The sequence below is a fragment of the Cryptomeria japonica genome, chromosome 8 (assembly GCF_030272615.1).
Source record: "Cryptomeria japonica chromosome 8, Sugi_1.0, whole genome shotgun sequence".
Classification (NCBI taxonomy): domain Eukaryota; kingdom Viridiplantae; phylum Streptophyta; class Pinopsida; order Cupressales; family Cupressaceae; genus Cryptomeria; species Cryptomeria japonica.
The window spans coordinates 589532946-589542589 of record NC_081412.1 but is presented as its reverse complement, the minus strand read 5'-3'; the positions used below and the strand labels follow the sequence as shown (position 1 = coordinate 589542589).

The window sequence follows — 9644 nt, the reverse complement described above, 5'->3', positions numbered from 1 at the left end:
AGTTGTAGGTCCTATTACCATGGTATCTTATCAAGTATTGGATTTTTTTAGTTCCCTAATATATTGAAGCATAATCCTATTAGGATTTTAAACATGAACTCTTAGATAGTTTTGTGTATATAACTAGTGCACTATCATTGCTATGCAATACGGGAAAATTATAATACTTCTTTTGAAGGATTTATTTTTTATTAAATATTAACATGGTTATTTTATTTTTCTTTTACCATTGCCTAGAGGATGATTACACAAAGAGGTTATCTTTGAAACAAATTGAAGAAAGGATTTTATTGGGAAATTTGTCTGCATAGTTTGATTTGTTTTCTATATCAATGTAGGTGGCTTCCACAAAGAACCCTATACACTAAGAAAGAAACAAAGTGACATGACAAATTTTTTATAAATCTTTAGACAAATTTTAGGATCCAAAAGTTAATTTCTAGAAAGCATAATTTCTAGCCAGTTCTTTATTCATTTAAATTATTTAAATTTAAAACATTGATAATTTGGATTGATATTTTATTATTAGAATGAATACATAAAATCTCTTTAAACACCAGCACATAGCATCAAATTATTCTAAGCATATCTATAGTTAACTTAAGGTGGGAAAATAATGAGAGTTAGACTCACACAAATTAAAAAATATATGTTTTAAGAAAGGGGACAAATTTGTAATAATAGGGTTCTTTCTAGGATTGAAAACATAGTTTATTGTAGGTAAATATTGTAATGATAAGTGTGATGAGTAGGAAAATAAGATAGATGAATAGATGTTTGCATATGCAAAGATAGGATACCACTGAGTGCATAATGATTTTTTTTAATACATGGATGGATAAAAGACCAAGAGAATGAGCCTAGCTTCACATAAGATTATACTTATATACAATTACATATTTGTATCAGAACATACCCAAAATAAACATAAAACTAAATAACAAATAATCTGAATAATTTCACTATTATATTACCTTGGTAATTAAAAATATGACACCATGCATTATAATTTATTTTTAATTATAATATCTTACTAATTTAAAGTAATTTAATTAAATTATTTTATATTAAATTTAAATATATATGTGAAAATAACACATTACCTAATTTAACTATTATTACAAACATTTTAACTATGGATTGAAAATCATATACAAAATATTTTATAACATCACTTTCCTTATCTTAGTAATAAAAAATATAACACCATCCATTGCAATTTACTTTACTTTGAGTTATAATATCTTTATTCATTTAAATTATTTAATTTTAACGAATGCAACTACTAGTACAAAATTTCAACGCTTGAATGAAAAACGTTAATACAAAATAAATATTTTTCTGAGACTCCTTTGTCATTTCTACATTTATGTAGACTTTTTGATCAGAATCCTATTTCAAAATGGATATGACCTCTAGGATTGTCCTTATCCTATTTCATTGTCTTTTCATTCTACTTAATTTTTCCTCCTATCAGTATTTGAAACATACAAAACATATAAAACACTTATCAGATTTCGTATACAAGTCGCATTTGCATTGGAGCTCATGAAAATCAAGTGGAATCCAATAATTTTTTCTCTCTTTTGATAATTTTTGTCACGTCTATGTATTCGACTCCCATCAACAACAGCAAAGGATCAAGAAACCACCAGTAACTTTGAATAGCAGATGGGTGGACCATGTCTATGTACTCCACTCCCAACAACAAAGGATCAAGAAACCACCATTATTTTGAGCACGGAGCTATAAATAAGTACATACAATCTCAGTCTCTTCCACTTACAATTTTAGGCTTCAATTTTTTTAAGCAGGAATTTAATGGCAGGGGAAGGTAACCAGACTGTAAAACAAGTGTGTGTGACTGGAGCAGGAGGATATATTGGATCATGGTTAATAAAAAATCTGCTAGAAAGGGGCTACACCGTCAACGCCACCCTTAGAAACCCAGGTACTTGTTTTTTAAACGCAGAATATAAAATACAAACAATATAGATATGAATTGTGTGTTTAAGCATTCCAGTTGTATATGGGTTGATGATATGCAGGAGACGAGAAAAAATCTGGGCCTTTGTTGGAGCTGCCGGGGGCAGAGGAAAGGCTTAAACTCTTTAAAGCTGATCTATGTTTAGAGGGCAGCTTTGATTCTGCAGTCGAGGGTTGTCATGGAGTTTTCCATGTGGCAGGTCCCATGGATTTTACAAAACCTAATCTGGTAAGCAGAAGAAATGACTCCAGTTCACCTCTTTATTCAAAACAACAGTTGAATTTATTTCTAGTGTTAGTCTTTATGTATCAAAGCGTTTAAATCCTTCTAAAATTTTCTGGAATGGGTGTTGCTTTAAAGGACGATTTTGTTGTACCTGCTGTAAATGGGGTACACAATGTTATGAGAGCGTGTATAAGAGCTAAATCTGTTAGACGTGTGATTTTCACTTCGTCAGTTGGAGCGGCTTCTCCAATGAATGACAAGGGAGAATTCACCCAGACATGCCTTGATGAAAGTTGTTGGAGCCCCGTAAATTTCATTAAATCTCATCCAACTCTTTCAGCTTGGTATGTGATAGCTAAGACCTTGGCAGAACAGGAGGCCTTTAAATATGGGCTTAATAATGACATTGAGGTAGTGAGCATCCTACCAGGTTTGGTGATTGGGCCTTGGTTTACAGCTACCAATGTTTTAACATCTGCTCAAGCAATATTAGCTCTCATTGGAGGTATAAATATTTGTGTATTCAATTGTGGTTTCTGTATGATATTGTCATGTCTCTCCATGGTTCTAATGTGACCTCATTTAATAGGAAATAATGAATTTTATGAATTTTTCAAGTTCTCCGATTTCTTCTTGGGATCGATACCAATTGTTCATATTGAAGATACTTGCAATGCCCACATATTCGTGATGGAACATACTAATGCTCAAAATCGTTATGTTTGCGCATCTGATTCTTTGAGTCTCAAGTCTCTCAAGGATTTCCTTGCTAAACAATATGTACAATTCAAGAATTCTATCAAGTAAGAAAACAATTTTCTTTTGGATCTTATATATTATCGAACTGTTTTACAGAATCTTCAAATTTAAGAATATTCTTACTTTTAATTCTATTCGGTACAGGTTAGATGAAGATGATGGGGTTGAGAGATACCTGCCTGTTTCTTCAAAGAAATTGTTGGATATGGGATTCTCTTATAAGTATCATTTACCAGAAGCTTTTAAGGAGACCATGGACTGTGTCATGAAGAATGGACTGTTGAATGTTGGTGCTGAATAAAAGAAATATTTGAAATAGAAATCTGAAGTCTCTCAAGTATTATGCACTTATGAATCTAGAGAGTCTTAACTTTGGAGGAATCTCTTACAAGTATCGTTTATTAAAAGTTTTTAAGGAGACCATAAATTCGGTCGTAAAGTATGGACTGTTGGGTATGTAATATATCACGTAGATTGCTCAATCAATGAGCTGCAATTCATTTGTTGATAAACGAAATCTGTGTTTTGAGATGTAGTAAAAGAATTTTCCAGTGATAAAGGGGAAGCACTTTTCTTTTCAGTTCAATTTTTTGTTATCACCTGGAAGATATTTTAATTTAGACATTTAAGAGTTGTGTAAGAGGTATTTAATGAATTTTACATAGAGAGATTTAATATTAAATGAGTTTACAATTAGTATTTATATTTTTAAAAGTTGTAATTGAGATGCCTATGAAAACAGTCAAAGAGTTTTTATATAAACTGAACTGAAGGTTTGTACTAGAAGACAATTTTTTTGAAATTCTATAGAAAAATTGAATGTAAATTATTGTGTTTTAGATGTACATACATATATTTTTTTTAGCAAAATGAAGATCTGATTTTTTTTTGTCTATTTGTTTTCTTATGTTTTGGTCTTTTGTTAACTTCTATTTTCTTTCCTTTTCTCCTAGTTTTATTTTGAATGTTTTAGAGGTCTTGTCAAACTTTTGGAGGTAGTTATCTTAGTATGAGTAGAAAAGAATCTTCAAAACCTCCACATTTTGTAGATTGGACTTGTCAAGCTTGATATGTTACCCTATTAGACTTTTAGAGGTAGTCACCTTGGTATGAGTAGAAAGGAATTTTCAAAACCTTGACTTTTTATAGATTGGACTTGTAAAGCTTGAGATGTCATCTAGCATGATAGTGAAGGAATATTTGAAACTCCAACACCTATGACATCACCTTGACCTAACAATTTGGCTCTACATTAATGAAAATGTTTTTACCTATTGCTTTCCCCTCTAATTCTCTATTTAATGTCAATTTTGTTCATTTCATTTATGCATTTCTTCTTCTTTTCATCTCCCATGTTGCCATGCTTTTGCCATTATTGAGAGATTTCTCCTACCTTATGTGTACTTGTCAATGCTATTGTTCATCTAATTTTCTAATAATGTGCCATGGTGGAGTGGATTTCACACCTCATCCTCCTCCATACTACTATTACAAGGTAGGCTTTTATTTCATATTTCATCAATGCAAACCATTATTTTATTTTTTTCTTTATGTTTTCTTAAATATTTATCTTTCTATTGGTATATTTTTTATTTCAATATGCTAGGGGTTTTATATAAAATATTTTTCCTATATTTATGGATTTTGCACTTTCAATATTTTATCTTTTTTATTTAAATTAGAATATGCCCTATCCATACTTTTCATTTCCCTTTGAATAGATCTATTTATTGATATTTTGGCTAGTTTTTCACCTATTGACATCATGTGGCATCACCATATCAAATGCATTAATTCTGATTCCCATACCTTTTTTTCAAATATTTCAAGGTCAATATTTTTTGATTGTCCATCTCTATGTACCCATTTGTTAGATTTATTTCTATGTTGATCCTTGGAATATTCTACACTCTTTTCCTTTTGGGATCATGTAGTTGGTGTTTTCCTTAATAAGGTTTTATTTTAGTATTTTTCTCTAAATGATAGTACCTAATAAAATCTTGTCTATTCTTTCAAGATTGGAAATTTAAGGTAAGGTAAGTTTCTCAATGTTTCAACCCTAATATATGCTATATGCTAGGTCCTTTGGGGTTAGCCATTTTAGTATTCCATCTATACTAATATTTATTATGCCATTTTCTCAAATTTTCATATCAATAATCTACAAGTCTTTTTATTTTAAGATCAATAATTTGATATTTGCTATGGGTTTTACCATCACAACATCTTTCTAAAGTCTCAATTTATATATTTTATAAGTATATTTACTTTAGAGCCACAATTTCAATGTTTCTCTTGCATAGTATTGATTCTTTTCTTTATTCATTTTTTTTTCCCTAACTACTTACACTCATTAAATTTATTTTTTTTAAATCTACTTGTAAACTAGTTCCTTGGGAACCCCAATCCTTGAAAGCTATTTATTTTTAAAGACTCATTTTGTTTGGTTGTTGGCTTATTTATAGTTTGACATGGTAGTCTTTTGGGCCTAAATTGACCATTTTATATAGTTATAGGCCCTATTTTTATGGTATCCAATCAAGTATTGGATATTTTTGGTTCTCTAATATCTTGAAGCATAATCCTATGAGAATTTTAAACTTGGAATTTTGGATAGTTTTTGTATATAGAACGGTGTGTTGTCATTAGTATGTAAAATGGGGAAACCATAATACTTCTTTTGAAGGATTTATTTTTCATTAAATAATGAAATTTTTATTTCATTATGCAATAATTTTATTGATATTGTAATCGAATAAAGCTCAAAGATGCTTTTTTGATTCTACTCTAGCATCCTAAAATTGCACCCCTTTGCAATTTTGATTGCATTTGGGTCCTCACCTTGTTGTTTATGCCCCTTGGCATATTGAGACCTGATTATTCTTATGCACCTTTCATATTGCACCCCTTTTTGTGTTTTGCACCCATTTTACACTTGATCCTGACCTAAAAATAGGGCACAACCAAGGCGTGGTGCCCTAGTCCTCATCAGGACCATGGCGCCATGCCATGGTTCCCCTCATTTTTGGGCCCCCTCAAACCCATTTTGGTATTTCAAATTTGAGCGGGTTCCCCCTTTCTATGTCGGCTCATGTTGGAAAATTAATCAGTTTTCCTGATGAGCAAGTATAAAAGGAGATTTTCCCCTCTCATTTGACATCTATCAATCATATATCAAGCATTTTGAAATCATATGACATCAAACATTCAATCATTTGATAATTAATCAGTCTTCCCTCAGTCTTGGAGCAACAATAAAGCATGGGGGTATCATTGGATAGGCAATACTATATCACTTGCATTCATATTGGGGCGTTTAATATCCACAAAAAAAGAGTGCAATATATTGCCTATCGATGAAAATCAGGGGTTTTTTAACTCCAGTTATGAAAAATATAATATTTGGTGAAAATAGGGGGGCTTTTAATTTGGGCTATGTATTATGAGGGGGTGACAAAAAAGGAGTTTAGGGCAATATTTTTTGAAAATAGGGGGAGTATATAGTATGCCATGAATGCATGTGTTATAACCCAGGTTCACTACGTGAAGCCCCCGTGTAATAAATTTGAGATTCAATCATTGAAGATGACATTATTCATCCCATTTTGTTGAAGACTCCATCAAGCTCTAATTATGTGTGGAGACAAGCAAACATTCACAAGGAGGTATCATTATTCAATTTTCAATCATAATTTTGCATCTACCTCAAAATGAGAATATTTCATTATGGTCATTTCAATTATCTTTATTTCAATTTCATGGTTAATTCCAAAATCAGGTTTTCACCTAAGGCAAACCCTTTTTTTCCCTCTTTCTATGTGTAGCAAATAGGTACGATGCTATCCTTCTAAGAATAAGGTGTATTTATGGAGATGAATCAATCCCACTTTGGTGTGTGAAAAGTGCGGAGGAGCAGGGCGACCACCACCATGGTCCTGACATTTCTTGAGCTTTTTCAATGGTAAGAGACAACTCGGATTACATTGCTTAGATCCAAGTGTATGCAAAAAACTTGCGTCTATAGGTCACTATTTTCTCGGTTTTACCTTCATTTTTCAACACTTTGCCTATTTTTAGCAATTCAATTTACAAAAGAAGAACAAATCCATCATAGAATCACCCCAAATCTATTTAGTATTTAATCCATATTTTATTTGTGACTGAATCTAATGGATTTCCTTTCCTCTTTTGAATGTAATGGTAAATTAGTGGTTTTTCATCCCTCTAATGGTGGAAACCCTAATTTTTCATAATTACATTTTGGTGAACCCGACTCCCTACACCTTTAATTCTGATTTTTGTTCTCAAATCTAAGTATTTATGAAATTTAAAATTAAATATTTCATTTGTGAGTCTGATTTCCAAGTGAATTTAAAAAATTTAGAGGTTAATTTCACTAAAATCTTAATTTTTAAATTTACAATTGAGCTTGTGAATTGCTTAATTTGTATTAATTATTTAAAATCTTAGTGTCTTTCAATTTCAAAAATTCAAATTTTCACTTGCAAGTTTAATTTCTAATTTAAATTTTAAAATTAAGTGGCTAATTTCAAAACCCTAATTTTTAAATTTAAAATTGAGCTTGTGGGTTGTTTAAATTTTGAATTTATCATTTTAGAGTTACCTCAAATTCAAAATTACAGTCTTGGATCAAATTTCAAAATTAAGTGGTTAATTAAAAGAGCCCTAATTTTCATCAAATTTCACTTTAATTTAAAATTAAGAGGTTCTTTTTACAAGACCCTAATTTTAAATTTCCTTTAGATAATTTTAAAATTAAAAGGTTTTATGTACAAAGCCTTAAATTTAAATTTGTATCTCATAGTGGGTAATTTTAAATTTAAATTAAGAGATTATTTTAGCAAAGTCCTAATTTTAAATTTAAATTAAGAGATTATTTTAGCAAAGTCCTAATTTTAAATTTAAAATTTCCTAAGGGGTTGCATAAATCATCCTTTATTTTTTCAATCAATTTTCTTATTTATTTGAATAATCATTTTTCTAAAATTTTGCATTATTCAATTATTTTGTAAATTTTAAAATTTCCCTCCCTTAGTGCATGAGTTTTACTACTATTAGTCCAACCTATAATATCCCCGTAAGAAGAAGTTGTAGAATTAAGGCTTCCCAAGGTTTCATTACCAAGGAGATGGAGCCTAATTTGGATAACATTTTTCATGAGGATGTTGGTGTTTCTTTCAATCCCATAAATGTTCTTGTTTATCCTCATTATTTTCATAATTCTCCTGATATGTATGAATCACTAACTAGGGTTTTTTTTGACCAATTGGAGAAGATTGATAACGAATTTGAAAATCTTCAACAATGGATGAGTCAACAATACTCAGAAAGTGAAGCTCTCCCACTGACAAAGTGATAAACTTGGTGTTGATGTCTTGCATGGTATTGCTCATATTGTTGATACTAATATTATTCCCATGAAGAGTTGAGTTGAAGTCCTTGGTTATACACAGTATCCTAGTAAATTTAATCATTCCATTCCTTTGACTACCCTTATGGCTAGTGTTCCCATCTTTACATAAAATATCATGCTTACTTCTAAACAAAATGTCATATGATCTACAAGTATTAGTCAAGGGTAAAACTCGTGTAATCATAATTCCTTCATCCCTCCTACTATGAGTCTTCCATTTGTTAACCAATAATCTCCCATACCTACCTATCATAGTGATCCACCTCCTTATTCTCAACCCCCACCTTCATATAACAATATACCCATCTGAAGATCTAGAAACTTCCTTCATGATTTGATTAAGTTGTTGGGGAAATGGCTGCTTTTTGATTTCCCTATTCGAAGATCTATAAACTTCCCTTGTGCCTGGATTTTCTATCTTATTGTGTGGCCCATTTTCTGCTATTGTTTGGAGACTTCTCTAGTGTGGCCCATTTCCTTCTTTTGTTTGACGATCCGAGTCATTATGGGTGGGGACAAGAATAGGCAAGAACTGCCCACATTTGAGAAATGGAAGAAATATAAGGAGGTGTGGTAGGAAATTGTTGATGGGGGAATTGACCCCTTCTTGGAAAGACTCCATGGCCCTTCTCCTCTTCTCATGGAAATGTTTGTCAATGGGTGGAAGAAAGGGGTTTTGAGGGCTTATGGTGCTGAATTCCAGTTGGATGAAACCATGGTGGCTGCGGTTATGGGTCTGGCGATGAATGGAAGAAGGTTCTATAGAGATAGGAAAACAGGGGAGGAAGACATGGTGAATTTTTTTGACAAAGATAAGGGGCATTCAAGAGTTAACAAAATGGTTGATGGTGGCTACAACAGGAAGGATCTTATGGCTTCCTCAGTGGATATGGTTGAATTCATCATGAGGTACATTACACTTGATGGCAGATATGGCAGTATCTTTTCTTACCATTTTACCATTTTGAATCACTTTAGGCATGGAAAAGTCATTTCTGTTCCTTTCTAGCTAGCCTCTTCTTTGGAGAATAGTCTTGAAAAACATGTTGAGAATCTGAATAATCTGGTCCTTCATGAAGGGCTTATTGTGCTCATAATGGAGTATGCTAAGACCCATGAAGTTGTGCCATCTCTCTCTAAGAAAGGCCAAATCTCTCATACTAATATTCAGGAAGTCTTTCATTCAAATATGCAAATGGAGGATAGTGGGGATGCCAAACCTTTTTATGAGCCTAATTA

At 31.7% G+C, this 9644-nt stretch overlaps 1 protein-coding gene across 1 annotated transcript; it reads left to right on the top strand.

Moving 5' to 3' along the window:
• Positions 1–1806: 1806 nt before the first annotated feature.
• Positions 1807–3456, top strand: LOC131029863 (putative anthocyanidin reductase). Its single transcript, XM_059210770.1, has 5 exons — positions 1807–1951; positions 2049–2215; positions 2348–2717; positions 2802–3015; positions 3116–3456. Exons 1-5 carry the CDS (start codon positions 1822–1824, stop codon positions 3270–3272), a joined length of 1038 nt encoding a protein of 345 aa, XP_059066753.1. The 5' UTR covers positions 1807–1821; the 3' UTR covers positions 3273–3456.
• The last annotated feature ends 6188 nt before the right edge of the window (positions 3457–9644 follow it).

Coding starts and splice junctions, on each gene's coding strand:
- LOC131029863 (XM_059210770.1), top strand. CDS start 1,822: ATGGCAGGGGAAGGTAACCAGACTGTAAAACAAGTGTGTGTGACTGGA. Junction 2,718..2,801: donor AATATTAGCTCTCATTGGAG/GTATAAATATTT, acceptor CTCATTTAATAG/GAAATAATGAATTTTATGAA. Junction 3,016..3,115: donor CAATTCAAGAATTCTATCAA/GTAAGAAAACAA, acceptor TATTCGGTACAG/GTTAGATGAAGATGATGGGG.